General features: G+C 57.7%; 1 protein-coding gene and 1 long non-coding RNA gene across 2 annotated transcripts in view; one reads left to right on the forward strand and one right to left on the reverse strand.

Moving 5' to 3' along the window:
• Positions 1 to 332: 332 nt before the first annotated feature.
• Positions 333 to 2949, forward strand: LOC308356472. Its single transcript, XR_013968103.1, has 3 exons — positions 333 to 1069; positions 1187 to 1902; positions 2544 to 2949. It is a non-coding gene; the product is annotated as an uncharacterized lncRNA (long non-coding RNA).
• The window catches only part of NPLOC4 (NPL4 homolog, ubiquitin recognition factor), a 60611-nt gene continuing 39690 nt past the window's right edge, over positions 1399 to 22319 (reverse strand). Inside the window, exons 13-17 of the mRNA XM_080825472.1 lie at positions 11333 to 11404; positions 8325 to 8420; positions 6749 to 6865; positions 5301 to 5403; positions 1399 to 3694 (exon numbers count right to left, since the gene is read on the reverse strand). Coding sequence (XP_080681598.1) covers positions 3537 to 3694; positions 5301 to 5403; positions 6749 to 6865; positions 8325 to 8420; positions 11333 to 11404 — 546 coding nt within the window. The 3' untranslated portion in view covers positions 1399 to 3536. The remainder of the gene's footprint in view (positions 3695 to 5300; positions 5404 to 6748; positions 6866 to 8324; positions 8421 to 11332; positions 11405 to 22319) is intronic.

A 22319-nucleotide genomic window follows, 5' to 3' on the forward strand; every position in this document is an offset into this window, starting at 1 on the left:
GGCCCCTCTGGCGGCGGTTGAGGCGGGCACTCAGCCCCCAGGGCCGCGGGCAGCCACAGCTCCAGTTTCCGGGTTGGCCGCACGTGAACATGGCATTTGCAGTCCGTTGTTTGCCTTTCCTGCTCCCAGGTCGAGTCTGGGCTGGGAACACCATCTGGGATGTGGGCGGGGGGGGGGGGTGCAGGCATGAGGAGGACCGACTCCCACAGGGCCTTGGTGACTGGACCAGGAGAGTGTGCAGGCCTTCTGGGCCAGTCAGACCGCCATGCCTTGTGAACTGCCCGCTCACACTAACTCCCGGCTTAGCCCTCCCAGGACGACTATCCTGCAGAAGACGAGCACGTGGGGAAGTGGATCTGGAAAGAGGTGGGTTGAGCCGGGCAGGCCTCCGCCACACCAGTTTAGCCCCTGGCTGGCCAGGATGCCCCTGCAGACACTGGTAGGCTGGGTCCCTCCTCCCTTTGCTGCGACGTAAGGATTTACAATCAACAGTCTATCTGGACACAGGGCCCTGGAGTGCCGATCCCTGGCTGACCCACGCACCAAGGGCTGAGAGCTGGCTTGGACGGCGGAGGGGTGATGCAGAGTAAGGCAGTTGCCCACATGGGTGTGCAAGGTGTGTACTCCTGTCAGTACTCTTCACAGAGCTGTGTGGGCAGCGTGATCTTCCTGCAGCCCCACGACGCCACCAGCCCGGAGAGAAGCCGCGGTGTGCGCGGGGCCGCTGTGGGCCGTGCTGGTGGCTCCTCGTGGCAGCGCACCCCCTTCCTGTGGTTTCCTGAGGTCGGGGCCTCTCACTTCGGAGATCCAGCAAGTCCAGCGGTCTGAGATGTGCGAAGGGCTGGGTGTGGCACTCACCCCAACTTGGGGACTATGGTTAGCGTGCACCGCACTGCACTGCTGCTGGGAGCAGCCAGGCCTGGGGGCACGGTGAGAGGCACCCAGGGACCCCCGATATCGGCAGGTGCTGCATTCTGCATACTTGTCCAGGGAGCAATGCATCCTGAGGCCAAAGGACAGGGCAGTACCCAAACACCAAGAACGAATGCCTCTGGCTGCCATCGACAAGGTAATCCAGGACAGGCAGTGTGTCCCCTCCAGGCCTTACACCCCCACACCTGTCCAGTCTGGGGGCTCCCAGACTGTGTCCCTCACCTGCCACAAGCACCTGCCACCCCCACGCCAGGCCCAGAAGCAGTCACACGGCTGACAGGAGAGCACCCAAGGGAGGCTACGCTCTCCTTCCACCCTCAGGACACGCTGGGGTCTCTATCCGTCAGCGAGGACAGTGATGTGTGGGGAGAAATCAAGCCACACGACACAAAAGTAGACTCGGATGCAGACACACATGGCGCACAGAGGTCTCTGGGCCCAGGAAAGACAATCGGGAGCTCAGCAGTTGATTCAGGGTTTTATTGGCTTCATGGTGGGACCGGAGTCCAGGTAACGCTAATGCAAACCCAGCGGACGCAGCCCTGCAGCCCCAAGTGGGCTGGGGCGGCAGCACCAGGGGCAGACCGTCAGGAGGCCGAGGCAGCCAGCTGTGTGCACCTGGGCAGCTGAGCACGCAGTCACCCCTCGCCCGGGGGTGAGAGGGTGTGTCCACGTGAGGGCAAGTAGGCTGCAGGTGGGGCTGGGGGACCCCTCCCTCCCTCCCCTGGCAGGAGGTGGTGGCTGAGCTGCCCACCGCCAAGGCCTCCGGCAGGGTGCCCCCCACACCCTCACGCTGAGCTCCAAGTCTGTTTATCTGGACAATAAAGTGCGTTACTGAACAGAGTGACTCGGAAGCAGAGAAGTCCCAGCGCTTTTCCTTCAGCTAAAAGATGAAAGGAAACGAATTATGCATCTGCCGGATCTTCGAGTGAGGAGAATGTTGGCTGAAGAGAGACGGAAACCAGCTTGGTGGGTAAAGGTGACACAAGGAGAAGTGTTGGGGGAGCAGGGGCCTGGGGGACACAGAGGCCGAGCTCAGGGCCCGGGGCCACCAAGCCCCTCCGCAGCCTCACACTGGATCCCAGGGACCATACGACACAGGGTCCACGAGGCATGGACAGCCCCTCAGCAGGCGGCAGGGAGCCGAGCTCAGAGCTGGGGCAGCTGCCACAAACTGGCGGGGCCCCCCTCCCCCAACAACCGATGGCTCTGCTGAAGCCAGACCCAACCTGATTGGCCCCTGGCCCCCAGAGCAGACAAGATACCGGGTGAACCTACAGGTGGCAGGCACAGCCTAATACGCAGAGAACAGAGTTCTCTGTCCACAGTGCCACAGGTAACTTACGGCGGGCCACGCAGGCCTCCCTCTACCCCCAGGGCAGAGACACGAAGTCCCCGACACAGTCCACGTCTGGGCCAGCCTCTCCTGTGGGTGCCCTGCAGCTCAGAGACATGACCCTCATTAAGGCAAAGAGGCATCAGGGTGCCGCCCACAACTCCCTGGGGACCCCAGAGCACACGCGCAAGGCCTGACACGACCTCTGCCCTGGGACCCCCACGGCAGTCCCAGTGACCCTCACAACTGGCCAAGCCCCTACTCTCTCCTGCAGGTCTGTTGCAACGGCTCGGCCACCGCGCAGGAGGCCTGGGGCTGGGCAGAGCGACGGGGAGAACAGCGGACAGGGCAGAAGGGGCCAGAGCTTTGGGTCCCAGGCAACCCAGCTCACTGCAGGCCGGCCTGGCCCATTCGCAGGGGCTGATGTTTGCCAGGAGCGGCCGCTGCCCTCCTGCTGGACAAGGTGCGCGTGGCGTGGCAGGAAGGTCGCAGGCACTGAGGTTTACTTCCAAGAAGAACTGACTACGGGTCCCTGTCCGCCTTTGCCCGCCCCGTGTCCACCCTCCAGCCGCCCCCAGGGACTCACTAGGGGAGAGAAGGAAGTGGGAACTAGTGTCTCTCAGTCCCCCTTGTATGTAGTTTTTACCTTACAAAGAAATAAATAAAAGTCTTCTGGGCAGAAGTTACCGATAACTGTTATTACAACCAATGCAGACTTTAAAAATCCCACCTGGATGTCGGGTGAGAGCGAGGAGGAGGGCGGGCAGCAAATTAACCTGCAGGTCGAGCAGAAGGGAGCCAGCAACCCTGGGCCCACTGTGATTCCGCCAGATAACGGCCACCGGCAGGGGAAAAAGAGTGGCCCTCACAGGCAGGGTCTGCCCGGAGCAACAGGGAACGCTGACGCTCCCACCCACAACCACGGGAAGGGGAAGAACAAGAGCCAAGAGGAAGGGAAGAGAAAGCAGGACGGCGGCAGTCGGCCCTCTCTGCCCCCCAACCCCGGGTGATGGTTCTGGGGTGCCCAGGTCCTTCCACCACCTCAGAGGCTGGCCCTGGGCATGTGGGGGGCCGTCGTGCCGCCCCACTAGGGGGCTGATGTGCGCCCGCAGAGCACCAGCCTGGCTCTCCCTCCAGGTTAGCCTGGTGCTGAGAAGCTTTGTGGGCCAGAGACCCAAGGGCAGCCACCCTGCCCCGCCCTCCAGGGCTGCCCACCATGGGGCCATGGTGACAATGACCCCGGCTTCAGGGAGGGCTGGGCGGGCCCCTAGGTCCTCGGGAGGCTACACATCTCGCAGTGGCCGGTGCCCGGCTGGTTCATGAAGGTGCAGTGCTGACAGGCCCACATGGCCGCCGTGGTGGCGTGCGTGGAGCCCCCGACGGCTCCGTACTCGTGGAGGCCCGGAAGCTGCACTCCAACGGTGCCTGCGGGACGGGAAGAGAGGCTGTTTGTTGGTTGCCGTTCACGGCTTCTACCCCCCGAGAGCTCTACCTTACTGTACGGCCGAGCACAGGGCGGCTCGAAGACGAGCAGCGACAGGCACGGACAGACGGGGCTCTCGGATCACGCGGGGGCCACCACACGCACACACAAGCCCGCGGCACAGAGCTGCTGTCCAAGCGTGAGCAACTCAACCCTAGCGCTGCCCTCGGGCGTGCGGGGAAGAGCGTGGGTGCCCGGCGAGAGCACCGCCTCCGGCTGCCCATCAGGGTGGCTGGCGGTTTGGAGCCGTCAGCGGCACAGCTGCCACCAACACACCCGCGCACATCTCTGCGTGGACCTGTTTTCACGTCTCGGGGAAAAGCCTAGGAGCCGGCTTCCTGGACCCGAGAGGAAGTGGCTGTTTCTACAAGGCCGCCGGCAGCTCTCACGCAGTCAGCGTGCGAGGGGACGAAGGTGTGCGGGGCTCTTGCCAAGGGTAAATTCCATGTCCCTGCTCACTGACGCTGCTCTCTTTGCGTCAACGGTCTAATCCAAGTGCAGCTGACACAGGATGCTTAATTCTGGGGTCCAGCACAGGGACCTGTCAGTCCTGGCCGGGGCCCAGCGCCCCTCAGCCTGCACTGCCGCAGCCGGCGTCTCTGCAGGGCGCACCACACCCCTGGCCACCCGAGGACACGAGGTTGCGGGTCTTCCTCTTAGGGAACTGGGTGGCCACGACGGGTCCGCTGCATTAGAACGGACAGCCCCGCAGAACACGAGGGCAAGAGCACGCGGCACGTCGGCCAGCCCCATGACCGCTCTGCCGGCAGACGTGCAGAAAGGAAAACATGACCCAAAGCGCAGCACAACCAGTACCGAGGCGCTTCAGACCACAGGCCCCCAGGGACGGGCACTCCCCCGAGAGAACGACGTGTCCCCTCGGCTCCCTCGTGGCTTAGGCTGCACCAAGGTTTTCTTTGGCTAATTTTGGCTCTCGTGTCTAACTCACTAGTTTGAGAAAATGGTATAAACACTTTTTATATGTATTCTCAAAGCTGTCTAAGAGGGCATTCCAGTATTTCTCAAAGCCACAGGGAAAGGGGCCACACCAGAGGCCGCCACCCAGAGCTCCTGGGACTGCAGGCAAAGGCTCCGTGTGGGCAGCGAGGGGACTCAGGGTCCTGGACAGTCTAGTCTGTACGGTTCGTCCTCCTTGCCCTTCACGGAAGCTCTGAGGACCAGTACAAAGAAGGGAAAAAGAAAAGCCTGAGGAGACCAAAGGTTTCTGACCTTTCGGTGCTGCGGCGAACGTAAGGTTTCTGTTTCCCTAAAACAAGGACGTTCAAATTGCCCCTACGACGCCGGAGGACTGGCCTACCCTCCACGTCCACGAAGCTGCAAAGCTGTGCCCACAGATCTGTGTGGCCCCGAGAGCACGCCTAACGCAGCGGTGAGAAAGTCTGTGTCCTCGACGGGACCGCCCGCAACACCACCGGAGCGCGTCTGCGGTCTGAGAGGCTCCACAGAGCGCGCGTCTGGCTCCCTGCACTCCGGCAGTGGGGGCGCGAGGGCGGGACCCTCAGGGCCAAGGAAGGGGAGGACACTTACTGCACAGCTGCTCGATGGTGGCCCACTGCTCAGACTTCTTCCACGTCTGGGCGAGCTCCTCGTTCCCAGTCCTCACGGCCTCCAGCAGCAAGCTGATGCTGTCCTGCAAGAGGCCAAATGTGAGCCCTGCACGCCGCACGCCCGGGACGGAGTCTCCCCTGCCCCGCAGCACACCGCTTCACGGGCAAGTGAAGAACCTCACGGACCGTCCCCATGAAACACCGAACGCCACACGCTTAGGTCTACAAAACCAAGTGCTAAATTTTAGAGCTGGGTTTAAGTTCTTCCCAGACAGCCGTCCCGTGCGGCTCTCTGTCGCGAGCAGACCTGTGTGCTCAACCACCAAGCACTAGAGCTCACGTCCCTTATCCTGAGGGCTGGGTGCACGGACAGGGCCTGCACTCCTGGGGTCCATCCTCCGCCCTCACGCTCTCCCTGCAGGCTGTCCACCGTCTCGACCACGTCTCTAGGTGCTAGACCTCCATGGTCCAAGTGCAGGGAATTAAAAGAGTTTATCTAATGAGAAACTCAGCCTTCGGGAGCTGTCAGGGGCTCCCCAGAACACGTTTTCTACCAGGTGACTGCCGAACAGTACGCAGCCACCGGCGAGGAGGCCTAGTGTGAAGAGCCCAGGTGCCGGGCGCCTGTCCCACTGGACGGGCAGCGGCTGCACTGGGGCCGAGACGGAAGCCTCAGGATGCCTGATGTCAAATGTCGGAAGCGGGCAGTCTGGGGACGAAATACAGACAGCAGCTAAACCCAGCGGGATGCAGGAACAGGCACAGGCCGCCTGGCGCAGGGCCTCAGTGGGGACGGAGGGGCCTCTCCCCTCGATTCGGTCACCTTCAAGGAATGTGTCGAGCCAGAGGCTCAGAAAGAAGTCGTTCCCCTCTCTGCTGCCTCCTTGGGTCTCAGGCAGGGAAAAAAGGCACAAAGTAAGAGCCTCCTGGGTGGACCCGCGGCCCCCGCACGGCTCGGGGAGCAGCCGCTGTCAGTGACACCTGCCCTCTTCTCCGCAACCGCGCGTCTTAAAAACGCCAACTCTCAGCCGAGCACCCCGGGCCTGGACGGCAGCCAGCCTGCTGCGCTACGGCGGTAAAACGCAGGCGGATTCAGGAGGAAGAGACGGGAAGGCAGCGGGGGCTGTGGCGCTCGGCCCGCAGGCAGCTCCGAGGGCTCCGAGGGCTCCGAGCTCCACAGAACTGAAACAAATGCACCTGCCCTGACCCCAGGGGCGGGCACCGAAGGAAGCGGTTTCAGCGCAAACTCCATCTCCTGTCAGTAAGCCTCCTGGGAAGAGCCACTGCCCACGGGACGTAGGAAGGACTTCGACCCAGCTCCGCAGCCCTGCTCTGACCTGTGAGGCAAGGCGGCACCTCTCTACAGGCAACCCCCACCCGGGGCCCACCAAAGCCAGGGGCTCAGCGGGCACACACTCAGGCCTGTACCTGCAGAGGCATGACCTCATTGGTGACCAGAAACAGCAGGAGGTGGAAATCCGAGATGGTGTCCAGGAACACAGATGAGGTATTCTGGGACAGATAGGTGGCCAAACTGTGGAAGTCCTACAGGGGTGAGGCAGGAGGAAACAAGTGAGCACGAGCGTCCCAGGACAGCCCCCGTGCTGAGCCCAGAGAGCCATCTGTCCCCTCCGGAGTCCCGGCTGGATGCAGAGTGCAGACACACATCTCTCTCCGGCTGGTTCTCAAGCACCAACGTGGACCTGGGCCAGAGGGACACGTGGCTACGACACGCGCTCTGGCCTGTCCTCCAGGAAGGTGCTCTCCACACGTGTGACTCATGGACGTGTGTGTGAGAGAGAGAGGGTGTATGTAAAGCTGGGCCGGCTGCAGACACACTCAGAAAGCCCAAAAATGCCCCTGCCACTCCAGGAGGAAAGTGGTCTGTCAGAAGGGCTCACTCCAGGGCTAGAAAACCTGTGTGCATTTGCTGTCCAGCTGCGCTGCTGATCTGTGTGCATGCGTGCGTGTGTGTGCATGTGTGCGTGCATGTGTGTGTGTGTTGGGGGGGAAGATGCAACACACCCACCTTCAGCAAAACTAACCCAGGAGGTCAAGAGGACCGCCCAGGAAGTGAGTGGCTCTGCACCTCTACAAGCACCCCGAGTAACCGCACAGAGGGGCCACGAGGAGAGCAAAGCATCAGAGCGCACCGCACTTCCCAAGGACTCTATACTCTTTCCTGCAACGCCTGTAACAACTAGGACCTAAGAGGAAATGCATGTCCCAGACGGCCCGTGCAGCAGCATGAGGCAAGTGGGCAGCCGAGAGCAGGGCCCACTGCATAGGATGTGCTGTGTGGGATCCGCACTGCGTGCTGGAAAGCCCAGGTGGCCAGGCCACACGAGGCCCACACAGCCCAGACCGTGCATGAGAAATGCAGCAGCAAGTGGGCGCCTGGGGGGCTCAGTTGTTAAGCGTCTGCCTTCGGCTCAGGTCATGGTCCCAGGGTCCTGGGATCAAGCCCCGCATCGGGCTCCCTGCCAAGCAGGGAGCCTGCTTCTCCCTCCCTCTCTCCCCCTGCTCCTGTTCCCTCTCTCGCTGTGTTTCTCTCTGTGAAATAAACACATAAAATCTTAAAAAAAAAAAAAAAGAAAAGAAACGCAGAAGGTGACAGGGTGGGAAGCCAAAGCAAACATCGAGGTGCCACGTCTCCGCAAGGAGATGATGCTTGTTAATGGACAAACACTAAAGAAGTTGTTGGCAGAGGACACAAGTGACAAACACATTTGAGGAAGGAAGAGGTCAACTGAGAACGGCCCGTTGGCAGATCCACAGGCCCGAGGCCTTACGGGGGTTTGCTGCTGCGGTTATCTGTCAGCCCCGGCCCCAGAGAGGATGTCACGGTGACCAACTGAGTCTCAGAAAATGTCCTAGCTGGGCTTTGTCACAAGAATCAATCAGGAGAGTTTGAAAGCTTGGTACTTTCTGGAAAAACGTCACTGACACTAGATAAACAAGCAGGAGTCACGTTAAATCATGTCTGTAAAGACGAAGAGCTTACCTGTGTCTCACCCAGGACGTCCCGGTTTTCAATAGGAAACGGACTTTGTGAAATGGAGAAAGTATGAACTGGGTCCTTGGGGAAGGTTGTTGTGATCTAGCAAACAAACACACAAGCCTTGATAAATCGTGCTGCAAGCAGCCCCAGGGGCCCAAGCAGCCCCGAGCACGGCACCTCCCCTGAGCTCCGGCCTCAGAGTCCTAACCGTTCCCCACTGGACGCCATAGTCCCCCGTTAATGAAACCCGAAACAAAAGCCCTGACACTGGTCCCGGAGGCCAACGGAAGGATCACCGTTCACACACTCGAGGACAGGGCCATCCGCAGGCCGTCCGAGTGTGCAGGCCTCCTCAACACCTAACTCGGGGCTTCCGTCGGCCGAGCCGCTCACACAGAGGCCCTCGCCCGGGGAGGAGCCGGAGGGTGAGCCATGGGGACACGATGGATGAGGCCAGAACTCTCAGGTCAGCCGTGACGGTCTGGGAGATGCAGTGACCTCCAGAGAGCCTGCTGAGGCCCCTCAGGCCGTCCGGCCCCACCATGTGGACACAGCATGAGAAGCCACGCTTCTGACGCGCGGCACAGGGCACTCCTGCTCTCCCCACAGACGGGCTGGGGTCAAGAGCTTGTGTCCAGGGATGCCTGGGTGGCTCAGTTGGTTAAGCGGCTGCCTTCGGCTCAGGTCGTGATCCCAGGGTCCTGGGATCGAGTCCCACATCGGGCTCCTTGCTCAGCGGGGAGCCTGCTTCTCCCTCTGCCTCTGTCTGCCTCTCTGTCTGCCTGTGCTCACTCTCTCTGACAAATAAATAAATAAAATCTTAAAAAAAAAAAAAAAAAAGAGAGCTTGTGTCCAAAGGGGCACCTAAGCCCTTCGTCTGGCTCAGACACGCTTTAGGAACAAGAGAGGGCATTTTACATCAAACGCTTCATCAACAGAAACTACAGGTGGCAAATGTGCAAGAATGGATACAGATACAGGTCTGCGCTCCCCAGCAGACGCGCCTCCCCACGGAGGCGCCCAAGTGTGAGCCGTCAACCACCCTTGGGTCGACACAGCCTTTCCTCTCCAACAGGACACTAGCGCCAGCAGATCACACCTCGTCCAGACTTAGCGGGGCTATTCTGGTTCCTCTGGGACTATTGGTAAGAGTGAAGACGCGGTGTTCCGGTCTGTTCTCTGCATCAGCGACGGCCGCGGGCCGCTTCAGGCGGGCTAGCCCGGGATCCGGGCGACTGCACCAGCGCGCTGGGAGACGGCTGAGCCGGCAGCGGCGTCGGAGACCTGACCCTGCTGCTCTTCTAAAGGTGTTATTTTTAAGTCCTGTCTGCACCCAATGTGGGGCTTGAACTCACAACCCCGAGATCGAGTCACACACTCCAGCAACTGAGGCCATAGCCAGGCGCCACTCCCGCTGGTGTTTTACTGATGAGACCGTGCAGCCCGCAGACTCCGGCCACCGTGCCGCGTACGGCCGCATGGCCTCTGTCAGCCACGGAGCCTAAGCCTCGGCCTGCTCCTCTAGAGCCAGAGCCGCCCCCGGGAGCCGGCATCCACCGAGGCTCAGACGCACACGCCCTTACCAGGGCCAGCGGCTGCCACGGTTCCAGAGGGCGGGAGAGCGACCCGCGCCGCGGAGACGAAGGCCTGTGGACGGCACAGCACCTCCACTCTGGGAAGGCAGACTCGGCGGGGGGCCAGCGGCAGCAGACACCCACCGGGCAATCGGTGTGGAACTAAGAGACGTCTCTGCCCGGCTGGTAACCTCCCCTTCGCGCAGAACAGCACGAGTTCACCAGGCAGTCTGTGACTACCGCAGACCCCAAGGAGGGGTGCAGGGCGCCCGGCACCTAAACCACAGCCCCCAAGCCTGTCTCAGGTCATGTAGCCGATGCCCAGACACCCCCAACCGCACCACCACAGCAGCCCAGGGACGGTGGCTCACGCCTTCTCTTTCCTGAGCCGGCAGCCTGCTCGCGAGGCTCGCCGAGGGGCTGAGCACACCGGTCTGGACACCTGCTCTCAAGGGGCTGCTCCAACCTCGTTCCGCAACGGAGAGCGTGGCTGTCACGAGGCGGAATGTTCCTTCACGACCAAACTCTACTGACAGCACACTAAGCACGAACTTGGCTCTTTTGTAAAAAGAAAGGGGTGGGGAGGCCACAGGGAGAGAAGACCTCAGAAAGCTGCCTTTCAATCACGCCGACTCCTCCTAAGTGCATGTTCCATCAATCTGTTTTCATCTTAATTACACCCTGGGTAGTCTAAAACACAGATGCCTTTACGGCCGAGGTAATAAATATGTTCTCGGGAGCTGCCAACTGGAATGGCGCACCGATGGGCTTGGCTCCCGGGGACCCGTTGCTCCAAACTCGATATTTTATAGCCTGAATCACGTGCCCTTCGTGAGCCCAAATGGGGCCCGGAGAGAACCTGGCAGGTCGGTTAGGAAATGAGCAGCCGCCCGTCCCCGTGGGACAGAGCTGACTTCTGCGAATGTGCGACGTTCACGCTGGAGCCCACTGCCACCCTCTAGCCTGGGGCCGCACCTCCATGAGCAGAGCACGCCTCCAGAAAAGAGCCGAGACTGGGATGGGGCCTCGTAGCCAACTGCCCGCTGGGCTCCTGCAGCTCCCCGCAAGCGAGCACACAAGCACTTCACTCAAGGACAGTCGCGGCTGGCCCACCGCGAGCCCGGCTCTGGCAACTGAGCTGTGACCAGGGTCGGACCTGCACACGCTGACCTCCAGAGGCTGCCTGACCAGGTCAGTGGTCCTGCACTTTAGTTTGGGAGAAGGTAAACCCTAAGCTGTTTTTAAGGAAATAAACCGAAACTAGAAGAAAAAGCCCTTAGAATCGCCCACTCTTCAGGGATGACAGGAGCTCAATGATGCATCTACTTCCGGGGCGCCTGTCCCGGGCCAAGCAGAGGGGCAACTGTCCAAGCTGCCGCCGCCCACACCCAGCCTGCATCTGGCCGCCCAGGGTGGTGGTGTGTGCCGCACACTTACGTCTATGATCAGATACTCCACGGGCAGGGGCCGGGCCAGCTGGGTGATCTCATTGCCAAACTTGTCTATGTCCTGAAACGGGAAACAGAAGTGAGCGGGGTGAGGGAAGGTGTGCCGACCAGAGACGCGCTTTGTCTTCCGCACGCTTGTCATCCTACCTTCTCAACGATTCTAAGTCTCGCTGAAGTGCAGGAAAAGCAGAGAGGAGCTGTGTGTGTTTTTGCCACAAAGCCACCTGCCGTCACTTCTCAGAGCTCGGCGCGGTAGCCACACCATGAAAAGCGGCCGTGCCCTGGGCTAATGGGACGTCACCACTGGGAGCGTGCGTCACAACCCCGACCCAGCACACTCACCAGCCCAGGGCTCCCTCCCACCTGTCGCCCGCTACACCCGCTCCACTGCCTCCCGCCCGCGAGGCCCTCAGTCTCGGGTCTGAGCCGAGTGCACCCCTGAAGCCCGACTTAATCCCGAACGTCAGGAAAACAAATAATACGCAAATGAGCACACACACAAATACGCAGGCGGGGAAACCCCCACCACCAATCTGTCAAAGTCTGAACTTGTTTTGCTTTGTCAGATGTACAGAACATAAAGTTTAATTATGGGGAAAAACGGCCAGCATATGTTCATTAATCATAAAATGACAATTATATCTGATTTATGTCAAACATGCTGAGTTCAAACAGAGCTCTAGAAATAAATTCATAAGAACCCACACTTTTCATTAAAGATTCTGTGAGAGGGGGTCATATTTTCTATCTAAATCATCACTTAACATCATATAAATCATTCACTGAGTCATATATAAATTATACATCCATAACTTCCAATTATGGGGCCTTCCATAAAAGTTTACATTTATTAAAGCCCTCAGACCCCCCTGAGGCCCACAGGCCACTGCCGGGCTGCCCCGGCACATCCCACCCTTCCGGGGACCACAGAGATGCACACCGTCTTTCGAAACAACCTTCACAGGCGTTCCTAAGTTGAAGCAAGTCCATCACCCTAACGGCAAGTCCAGAGGTCCTACTTGGTCCAGATCCTTTTGTTTAGAAATTAAGATTCCTGGTCTGCAATACATCTGTTTACCCATGCCTTCCAGACCTTTCCTTGATTCACAACCTGAGAGCTGCCAACCAGAACCCGCTCCTTTGCTCTCCCAGAAAACGGTCCAAATCTGTCTAACCAGCTAGCTACACGGGAAGCATTAGCACCCCATCAAAGGACGCATTCCTGGAAACAACTCACTGCTTTGTCTGTCTGCCTTCCTTTGAAGTTGGAATTACTTTCCAGTCCACGTGACAGGTGGCCGCCCCGCGCTGCTTTCTGCGGCCATCAGGCTGGGCCCAGCTTTCTCAGGCTCCACCGGCTTGGACGGGGGCAGCCTGACACACAGGCCGGCTGAGTGGGTCCTGGGGCCCCGGAATCGGCAGTTGCCCAGTGGAGGAGATGTGGTAGGAGGCAGGAATCAAATCCAATCCAACTAAATCACCACTTCCAAAAATACACGCTTGCCCCTACCAGAAACAACCTGCAACAACTCATACATAATTAGCCCATCTGGAATTCATCTTCCAAGCTAATTAAGCTCTAATATGCAGAAACATTCTTCCAGCACCTGTTCGCTTTAATCTTCCCCTCTAGGGAATTTTCTCGTTAAACGCCCCTCTCTCTCTCTCTCTCTTTTTTCTGTGTCATGCTCTTCTCTTTCAAATTTAACTACCCAATTGTACCTTTCTGCTCCCCAGGAAAATAAAGGTGTTGTATCCCTCTCTGTTCCCCAGGGGGGAAAACAGGTAACTTCGATCTCTCCCCCATGCCTCCACACCGATGTTTCTGCCAGCCAGTCCCCAGCCCTATACAGCATCTCAAAAGCAATTACTTTTTATGGGCGTCAGCAGATGTCGGGCTGGGGGAGGAGGGCCTCTTAATTCCCAGGTTGGCAGCTGACAAAGTGTCAGCGGTTTCATTTCCACAGGGAGCACGCCTCTGGGAGAGGCAGGGGCTGAGGTCCCTGGTGCCCTGGCCCCTGCCTCAGCCGTGTCTTCGGACAGGGGCACCACCGCCGTGATACCACGGAGCAGTCCAGGGAGCTCCGTGCTTGTGCCAGGACAAGGGCAAGCGCCACTGACCAGGGCGCCATCTTGCTTGGAAAAGGCAAATGAGGGGCGCCTGGGTGGCTCAGTGGGTTGAGCGGCTGCCTTCGGCTCAGGTCATGATCTCAGGGTCCTGGGATCGAGCCCCGCACTGGGCTCCCTGCTCAGTAGGGAGCCTGCTTCACCTTCTGCCTGCTCTGCCTGCCTCTCCCTCACTCTTTCTCTGTCAAATAAATTTTTAAAAATCTTTAAAAAATTAAAAAAAAAAAAAAGGCAAATGGAATCCCTACTGTGTGACTCTTCTCTTGAGAGAACTGGCAGGAAGGATAACAGGTGGCGCCAGCAGCTCGATCTGACTTCACGGGACAGAGGAAAAAATCAAAGTTCTCAGAGCAAAGTTTCTCCAAGAATCACAGTCTAGGAAACAGCCCTGTCGATAAGCACCTCCAGAGTGTCTGTCAGTGCCAACAGACCAGTAGCTGGCATGTATTAGGCGCTGGCGGTGCACAGTCCAGGCTAGACACCACATGTATACAACCACCGGGTCCCAGCACATGGAGACACCAAGGGCTACCAGGTGATTCATGTGCTTGAGATCAAGAGCCTGGTAGGGGCAGAGGGGGTTAGAGACCAGGTCTGTCCACATCTCAGCTCAGGAGCTCAGCATCAGAACTGGGCACACTCTCCTCCACATGGCGCTGGCACCATGAGGTCACACATCCCAACTCAACTCCTCCCCTTGGGGGGGGGGGCTGTGGCCACAGACCCCCAGTCCTGACTGCGCCCGTGCTGAGCAACACTCTACCTCTAACTCAAAGAAAAGAAGAGGTACCACAGGTACCACAAAGTCCTTTCTCCTAGAGTGGGATATTATGCCAATACGTTGTTCAGAATTGCTTCTCTTGCAATTTTTTCATCTTTCTTTCTTTCTTTTTTAAAGATTTTATTTGCCAGAGAGAGTGAGAGCGAGAGATCGTGAGAGTATAAACAGGGGGACTGCAGGCAGCAGGAGAGAGAGAAGCAGGCTCCCCGCTGAGCAGAGAGCCCGATGTGGGACTCGATCCCAGGACCCTGAGATCATGACCTGAGCTGAAGGCAGACGCTTCACTGACTGAGACACCCAGGCATCCCAGCAATTTCTTGATTGATAAATGTTCCTGAATAACGCCCATTATGTAGCAAACATAAAATCCTGTAACTGAAACATTTGTTTAAAAAAGCTGAATGATGGGCGCCTGGGTGGCTCAGTCATTAAGCGTCTGCCTTCGGCTCAGGTCATGATCCCAGGATCCTGGGATCAAGCCCTACATCGGGCTCTCTGCTCAGGGGGGAGCCTGCTTCCCCCTCTCCCTCTGCCTGCCTCTCTGCCTACTTGTGATCTCTGTCTGTCAAATAAATAAAATCTTAAAAAAAAAAAAAAAGCTGAATGAATGAAGGGTCTTACCCTAACAAATACAAAAGTGTATTACGGAACTATAATAAAGAGATATAGAAGGACTAGAAGGGGGCGCCTGGGGGGCTCAGTCAGTGAGCTGTCTGCCTTCAGCTCAGGCCATGATCCCAGGGTCCTGGGTTCGAGCCCCGCATCGGGCTCCCTGCTCGCGGGAAGCCTGCTTCTCCCTCTCGCACTCCCTCTGCCTGTGTTCCCTCTCTGGGTGTGTCTCTCTCTGTCAGATAAATAAACATAATCTTTAGAGAAAGAAAGCACTAGCAGAAAATGTAGGTATATATATAGTTTTGGAGTAAAGAATTACTTCCTAAATGTGATGACAGAGGCAGAAATTATAATGAAAAAGGATTTTTTTAAAAGATTTTATTGGGGCGCCTGGGTGGCTCAGTTGGTTGGGCGACTGCCTTTGGCTCAGGTCGTGATCCTGGAGTCCTGGGATCGAATCCCATATTGGGCTCCCTGCTCAGCGGGGAGTCTGCTTCTCCCGCTGGCCTCTCTCCTCTCATGTTCTCTCAAATAATGTTCTCATGTTCTCAAATAAATAAATAAAAATCTTTAAAAAAAAAGATTTTATTTATTTCAGGGAGAGAGCATGACCAGGGAGAGGAGCAGAGGGAGAGGAAGAAGCAGACCCCCCCCGCCCCCCGCTGAGCAGGGAGCCCGATGCAGGGCTCAACCCCAGGACCCCGAGATCATAACCTGAGCAGAAGGCAGACGCTTCACTGACTGAGCCACCTAGGTGCCCCCAAAAAGGATCTTTGAAATCAGAAACTATTTCACCTTTTGTAGGAAAAACATAAAGAGAAGGGCAGCCTGGCGTGTGTCTGCAACACATGACAGAGGGTTAACACACAAGCACCCGACAGACAATGCAGAAACAATGAGCTGCCTCCCACACGCCCCTGTGCCCCCCGCAAGGCAAGTCACAAAGGGTTCAGAAGACCCCGGGACGAGGCGGGCACCGAGCAGGGTCCGGCGAGCAGCACTGCGCCCGCGCATGGCAAGGGCAGGAAGGTCTGCGGCCCAGCCCGCACGTGTGAACTGTGCCCCCCCCTTCCTGGCGATCTGGGAGAACGCACCACAGCCTGAAACACAGCTCTCCCTCCACAAGTGACACACCGCACACGGCCAGAGCGAGCGACGGGATGCCCCAGGAAGCACCACGGAGAGCGCCCGGCACCAGGCCAAACCCAGGTCCCTCAACGGCCAGCTCCCTGAAGGAGGGACACCCCCCACCACCTATGTGCCCTCCTCCTCATGACCTGTGGGACCCCACCTTCCTGCCCCACCACCTCCCTGTCCTCTCACCTCCTCCAGGGTTTCCAACGCAGGGAATGCCACAAACGGCTTGCTGGGCCAGGCCAGACCACAAACACCAAACACGGGCCCCTGGCTCTCAGTGGGCTACTCACCACAGGTTCCAGATTCAGCCTGGGTTCGTCCCTGCCATCCTGGAGCCCTCCAGGGCCCCCAGCCCAAAGGCCACAGGGAGAGGACATGTGCCCCTGAACTACAGCACAAGCCTTCGCACTGGGTTCCCCAACTCCCCTAAAATGATCTTCAGCAACACTGACCTCCCGCGTGCAACCTGCTTTCCAGCGCTCTCCTGCCGCGTCTCATCCTGATTTCAGGCCCACCTCCCACCTCCCTCCTGCTGCCCTCCCCTGGCCCGGCTCCCTGAGGCTTGTGCTGTGAAATCCTCCTGCCTCCACATCCCGTCCAGCAGGGACGTCCCAGAACCACCTTCCATGTCTCTGGACATGTCTTCCTACCACCCGCCTCACCATCTGAGCACCCCGGAGCTACCGCCGAGCCTCGGCTCCCAGATGCGCCGCGCCCTCCGGACGTGTGCGCCCCGGACAGGCTCCTCCCAACCTGGCTCTCACAGTCTGGGTTCTGTGGCGCCCGCCAAACCGCACTGGGGCGCCCCCCAGTCGGCCCAGAGACAGCCTGCAGGAAGACCCCAGAGTGACCTGCCCACCGCTACCGTCCCGGGACCCAGCGGTGACACCTGGCACAGTCTCTAAGCCTGGACCGTGTGCAGAGGCTGCAGACCCGCTGACGGTGCATCCACGTGCGCACGGCAGGCCCGGGGGGGCAGGTGAGGAGCGGTGCCCGGTGCCTGTTTCCTATAACCAAAACTCTTTGATTTTCCACAATAAACAAACACTTGATTTCATACCAGTAAAATGTCCCGTAGGTTAACTTAGAGACAGACTTGCACTCGTGATTCACATGAAACTGAGCTGTGACGCAGCCCCTCGAGGTCCTGCTGCCCATCCTCAGCCGTCCCTTCAGCGGCTGTCTAGACACTTCCAGGCTTCCGGCAGCTCTGCCTGTTTCTGCCCTGTTCTCAGCTGATGACTGGCTTCCTGTGACCAAACCGGTCCTCCAAGACCGCCCGTCCCAGCCTTCCAGCAGCCGCCGGCCAGCTCGGGACCTCGGGGTCCACGGCCGTCCCCACCTGGTCCGTTCCTGTCTCTCCAAGCCCCCGAGCTCGCCCACCACCAGTCGCCCTTGCCACGGGACCAATGCCAGTAGCACACACATACAGGTTATTCCTCTCATATTTAAAAAAGCCCCAGGGGCGCCTGGGTGGCTCAGTGGGTTAAAGCCTCTGCCTTCGGCTCAGGTCATGATCCCAGGGTCCTGGGATCGAGCCCCGCATCGGGCTCTCTGCTCGGCGGAGAGCCTGCTTCCTCCTCTCTCTCTGCCTACTTGCGATCTTTGTCTGTCAAATAAATAAATAAAATCTTTAAAAAAAAACAAAAACAAAAACAAAACCCCAAACAGTCACGTGGTGCTGGCAGCACCCCATTCTCGACTTGTCAGCACCATGTGACAAGGAAACCCTTTCTCTGCTTGGCTTCCAGGTGCCGCCCGGCACCCTGCGGGGGCACAGTCAGTCTGCTGCGGCCCACCTGTCCGTGCTGAAGGCCATTCTGACCCTGGACGCTCAGCTCCACTTTATGCCCCGATGATCGCATCCAGGCCACAGCCCCGAACACCATACACCACCCCTGCACACCCACCTCCAAGTACACCTCACTCTCCTGGCTACGCATCGTCCACCCCCAAGCGTGGGGGCACCGACGCACGCCAGGAGCCTCCCCAAACCCAGGGACAGACAGCCGCAGTGGCTGTCAGTCATCAAACATGCTACAGTTCAGCTGCATCTTCAGCAGTGTACTCCGTTATCTCTACAATCACCATTTACACAACTGACCTAAAACAACAGGGAAGAAACAAGGAGGTACGCCAGATGCAAACAGCGCTTACGCTCACCAGGCCTTCCTTGTATCTTTCTGCAGGGATCAAGTGTGCGACCACAAACGCGGAAAACTCTTGCTCTAAATTATGAAATGAATCCATGTGTAGAGCAAAGCAGCACAGAGAGAAAGGAGAAGCCACACTCCCCTCCCCTCTGCATTCCCCCAAGATAACCCATGCCAAGCACTGACTCAGAAGCACCTGCCTTTACAAACAACAGGCCCTGGTTGTCACTGCAGCCCTCCTGTCCGTTCCTTCTCCCGCGTCACGGCGTCTCTAGGCGACCCCTCACCCCTCTCTCCCCTGCCGTGCTTTTCTGGCTGCACAGGACCCAGAAGGACGTAGACACCAGAGCTGTGGACAAGCACCGACCACCCTCCCAAGGACCCCCAAGCTCTGCAGGCCTGTCGTCCGTACACGCGCGCACCAGAGAGTGCACGTACGCGGCCACACGCGTATCTCTGCGCTGCATACGCAGGTGTGTGTATGCTTTTACGTTATGAGTTTTATCCCAGACCTTTTTTAATTTAAATTTAATTAATTAACAGAGTGTACTATTAGTTTCAGGGACAGAAGTCAGTGATGCATCAGTTGCTCACAACACCCGGTGCTCATCGCATCCCGTGTCCTCCCTAGTGCCCGTCACCCAGTGCCCCTGGGCCCCCAGCCCCACCCCTCTAGCCACCCTCTGTCTGTTTCCCAAGGTCTCTTATGGTTTGTCTCCCCCGATTTCGTCTTGTTTTGTTTTTCCCTCCCTTCCCCTTTGCTGCTCTGTCTTGTTTCTCAAATTCCTCCTATCAGTAAGATCATATGATAATTATCTTTTTTTTTTTTAAGATTTTATTTATGTATTTGACAGACAGGTAAGCAGACAGGCAGGCAGAGAGAGAGAGAGAGGAGGAAGCAGGCTCCCCGCTGAGCCAAGAGCCCGATGTGGGGCTCGATCCCAGGACCCTGGGATCATGACCCGAGCCGAAGGCAGAGGCTTTAACCCACTGAGCCACCCAGGTGCCCCGATAATTGTCTTTTTCTGATTGACTTACTTCGCTCAGCATAATACCCTCTAGTTCCATCTGCGTCTTTGTAAAAGGCAGGATCTGGGGGGTTTTGATGGCTGCGCAGTATTCCACTGTACAGATACACCACATCTTCTTTATCCTTTCATCTGTTGACGGACATCTGGCTATGGTGGGCTTCGCTGCTATAAACCTTGGGGTGCAGGTGCCACTTCGGATCGCTACGTTTGTATCTTTGTATCCCAGATCTCTGAGTAATTTTCAAGCACACAACTTCAGTGACCACGTAATATTCTACCCCAAAGATATATTCTAATTTAATGCTCCGTTACAGAACTTTTAGATAGCTTCCCATTCCTGCTATCACAGACAACGCGACGGGTAGTCTTCGATGAACCTCGGTGCGTGTCCCGTTTGCAAGGCTGACTCTCAACCTAGCCACAGCCCACAGGAGGACCAGGAGGACTACTTCCGTGTTTGCCTGCAGAGGTCCCTTTGCTCAGACTGGTTTTCCTAAAACGTATGAGAAATGAGTGTCTCAAGTCCCACAAGGCTATAAAAAATTACAGGAAGCACTGCTAGCCTGCCCTAACAGGCGAGGAAGCAGTCCCAGAGAACCACAGCGTGCCCAGCGCGACAGAAGGGTGGAAGGCTCAGGTGGCTAAGTGTCTGGCTTCAGCTCAGGTTGTCGTCTCAGGGTCCTGGGATCAAATCCCGCATTGGGCTCCCTGCCCAGCAGGGAGTTTGCTGAGACTCTCTCTACCCCTCTCCCCTCTTGTACGCTCTCCCTGGCAAATAAATAAAATCTTAAAAAAAAAGGGAGCCCACTTCTTAAGTGCAAGAATTTGACAAGACGTGGAAGAAGCAAATTTCCAACATGATGAAGGGGATTACCAAACACACCCTAGCAAACTCATAGCTAATGATGAAATCCTGAAAGCACTTCCTTTATAGCTAAAAATAAGAGGACGGCGCCGGTCCACGGACACGGTTCTGGAAGGCCTACCCGCGGGAGCCGAGACGAGCGGGAAGGGAAAGACAGCTGCCGTGCCTGCATGACACGTTCACGCGTGCGAAAACCCAGAAGAGCACACGTGTAAATTTGGGGGCCAAAAACAGATAGCAAAGTTGCCAAACAACAGTTTGAAAACGTCATTTTAAAAAGACACTATTTATATTACACAGAGACAATAAAGGACCCAGGACCAACCTAACAGGTGACGGACTGGCAGGACCTCCATGCAGACGACCCTACCCCGAGACACACTGGGGAACACGGAACGGGTGCGGCACCCCCACATTCGCAGGGGAACTCAGTGCAGAAAAAGAGGCAATGAAATCCTTGCAACGCAACGACCGAGCGTGTGAAGTCCGAGTGGCGGCTGACACCTGCACTAAGCGGGGGGACCATCCAGGGGGCGGGGGCCAGCAAGTCTCTGCCAACTGCAGCAACATACAAGTCGCCTGGTTTAGGAAAACAAACACGGGGGAACAGCTAGGGAGAGAAGCAGGAAGTCGTAGCTCAACACCACAGTGGTCCACTTTAGAGAAAGAGGAGGAGGGCCCCAGGAATGTTCTGGTCCTTAAACTCTAGGTTGGAGACTTGGTATTATGTGATGTTTTATTTCTTAAACACATTTTATAAACAATCTTTCCTACTTGATATTTAATTCCAAGAACTTCAAAAACAGAAACAGATGGCAGTCTGATTAATCTACAGGGACATACTCGATCGTCTTATGCACGTAAGCGTTTCCGGTGCTTGAGTGGGGGTGGGGCCGGGGCCGGCACCGTCGCTAAAGGCGCAGAGTGCCTGGGTGAGGGAGCTCCAATGCAGGACACACCGAGCTCTTCAATGAGGACAGCAGGTGCTGCTGTCACCCATAGACCCACCAGTTTTCCTAAAAAGGGTTAAATGAAATTACTATCCAAATGCTCAAAACGGCAGCCTCAGCCCTAAAAATGAGTCAAAACGCTGATTCTTCATCATAAAACATCACAGCACACATGCATCTCTGTACAGGACGAACGTTAAGGCAGGGCAATAACGAGCGCTCCGATTCCCCATGTGGGATCCCAGCGGTGCGGTCTCATGCGGACATTTAGTTACGGTTTAAAACTGAAGGACCTGCTCCACAAACAGGAGCTAAGGGCGAGGTCTGTACCGTCAAGGCCGACGGTTTATTAAACACCATGGGACGGGGCGCCTGGGGGGCTCAGTCGTTAAGTGTTTGCCTTCGGCTCAGGTCATGATCCTGGGGTCCTGGGACTGAGTCCCACACTGGGCTCCCTGCTCGGCAGGAAGTCTGCTTCTCCCTCTCCCACTCCCCCTGCTTGTGTTCCCTCTCGCTGTCTCTCTCTCTCTGTGTCAAATAAATAAAATCTTTAAAAAAAGAAATAATAAAAAAAAAACACCATACGGGATGGGGGAGGAAGAGGAGAGGAAGCCCGACACAAGAGGCTAGGAGCCTCTTGCTCCTGTCCCCTGGTAAGGGGCGCCCTCCCCACGAGTTCTCTTAGGCCCAGACCTGAGAGGCGGCCCAGTGCGCACTCAGCCGCGGCAGTCCGGAAGGGGCCATTCTAGAAGGGGCCGGAGCAGCAGAGCCACTGTCTCACTGCACTGCAGAGAGCAGTGAACATGAGCACACCTCGTGCCTTGGGGCCCACGCCTCTGCCGGCCACCCCAGGACTCCCGCGGACCCTGCAGCACCTTCAGCTGCAGCCATGGTGCTGAGCCAGAGTCAGAAGGGAGAGAGCCGAGCAGGGGCCAGGAGGCGGCACTCGGGCACGGCTGGGCGCCACCCCCCCCCCCCCGCCACCTCCGCTCACTGCCCCAGCCCGTCCACCCCCCAGGCGGCCGCTGTCCGTCAGCCATTAACACAGACGATGCGGTTCCACGCCGCCACCCGGCCTCTACTTTTCCTGACAGGCGAGGAAGTGAATCCTTTGTTACGACGGGGTCATCCCCAGCGTCACAAGTTCCTCTTCAGGGCGAGGCCCAAAGTCCCCCGGCTTCTGGGCGTCCAGCCCGCCCCGGGAGTCCGGCACCCTTGGCACCGAACGACGTCCAGAAGACAGACTGAAGACACGGCCCCAGACGCGGCTAGAACCAAAGACCTCAGGAAAGTGGCGAACAGGCCCGTCACAGCCGAGCC

Source organism: Martes martes (assembly GCF_963455335.1).
Source record: "Martes martes genome assembly, chromosome: 16".
Classification (NCBI taxonomy): domain Eukaryota; kingdom Metazoa; phylum Chordata; class Mammalia; order Carnivora; family Mustelidae; genus Martes; species Martes martes.